Below are 1637 nucleotides of genomic sequence, written 5' to 3' on the forward strand. Positions count from 1 at the left end.
AGCGCAGATAGCCCTCGTGTAGCTTTGCGCGAAATTCATAACAAACAAACATAACAATGTTAAAAGAAACGCAGTTGAAACAGAAAAACAACAAAAGAGATAGACAGATACATGATAAAAATTACTTCTTGAGGTTTTGAGACAGCTTGATATATTTTAAACGTTTCGTCTGTGATACTACTTACTAATTAAGAAATTCTTTAAAGGCTGTAGATTTTTTAAAAGCGGGTAATTTCATGAAGACCCCAAAATTGCCACAATATCACAGGATTTAATTCGAAAAATAAAAGCTAAAAATGTTTGTCAAAATTAAGCACAAAAAGCAAAACCAAATTAAGCATAACATTCGGGCAGTAAACATGCATTGTTTTTCAATATTTGAAAAAAAAGGCCCAAACAACATATCGTATTTTTGAATAATTTATACATACCAAGGTAGGAAAAACCACTTAAAGAGCAGTGAAAATAATTAATATAACTGATATGCAAACGTAAACATATGTTGAAACTAATATGGAATTTAAACTTACCCGAAGGGCCACCATTAACGTTTCTGCTTGATGCGGAGAGATGGCGCCACAATCTTGGATGATAGTTTTGAGGGTTTGACTGACTTCTTCTGCCATACTTACATCGCCGCAGACATAAAAGTGGCCTCCCTCTTGTATAATCTGCTTGAAAACGGTTGATCCAACTTCCAGAAGTACGTCTTGAACATATCGCTATGTAGGTGTTCAGTGTATTAGAATTTTGTGTTCGGAATTGTTAATGATTAACAATTTATAATTATAGATTTTTGGTTTTAAATTGAGTTACACAGTAAAGAACTTAAGCTTTGACCACCATAGGGATAGAACCCCGAATATTGGCGTTGTAAGCCCTCAATCTTACTGCTAAGCCACTGGTGGACAGGCTTATATGTTTTAATTAGTATTTCAATTACATAACATCGCCAGTAGCTGCATGGGCAGGAAACTCCGTGATATGAACCGAATTAACAAGAAAAGAAACTTTGTGAATTTAAAGATGTCAGGAGCAACAGCTCGTGACGAAGGTGCTAATATAAACTGTATTAATAATTAGGAATCAATATGATATCATTCGTGTTAACTAGACTAGAATCTTTGTGAATTTCAAGATACTGACTGTATTAACAGTCAGCAATCAACATGATATCGACTATATTTAATATACAGGAAAATAGATGATACTAACTGTATTAATTAGACAGGAAGCTGTACGATATCAACTATTCACTAAACAAGAAACTGTAAAAACTTCCTAATATAAACCAATATTTAAGTAGACACAAAACTGTACAATTTCAACTTTCTTTGTTTTTTTATTTTTCATATTGATATTACGTGTTGATTGATCTCACAGTAACTCTGGGTTTTGTACATTGATCTTACAGTAACTCTGGGTTTTGTACATGGATCTTAGATCTTAAATTAAATATGTAAAACATTTATGACATCACAAAATTTACGAATTGACGTTTATATAAAAGCATTGTCCTCATTTGGAAGACAATCAGAAAACAATGTTGATCATACAATAAACTTATCATTATTACAGATATAACTTTGGGTTTGTACATTGATCTTACAGTAACTCTGGGTTTGTATACATTGATC

General features: G+C 32.4%; 1 protein-coding gene across 1 annotated transcript in view; it reads right to left on the minus strand.

Annotated features, from left to right (window-relative positions):
* Nucleotides 1–530: 530 nt before the first annotated feature.
* The window catches only part of LOC106477472 (nitric oxide synthase, salivary gland-like), a gene marked incomplete at both ends in the record, with an annotated part of 3890 nt that continues 2783 nt past the window's right edge, over nucleotides 531–1637 (minus strand). The window contains one exon of the mRNA XM_013938033.2: nucleotides 531–722. Coding sequence (XP_013793487.2) covers nucleotides 531–722 — 192 coding nt within the window. The remainder of the gene's footprint in view (nucleotides 723–1637) is intronic.

The sequence above is a fragment of the Limulus polyphemus genome, unplaced genomic scaffold (genome assembly GCF_000517525.1).
Source record: "Limulus polyphemus unplaced genomic scaffold, Limulus_polyphemus-2.1.2 Scaffold15784, whole genome shotgun sequence".
NCBI classification, from domain to species: Eukaryota; Metazoa; Arthropoda; class Merostomata; order Xiphosura; family Limulidae; genus Limulus; species Limulus polyphemus.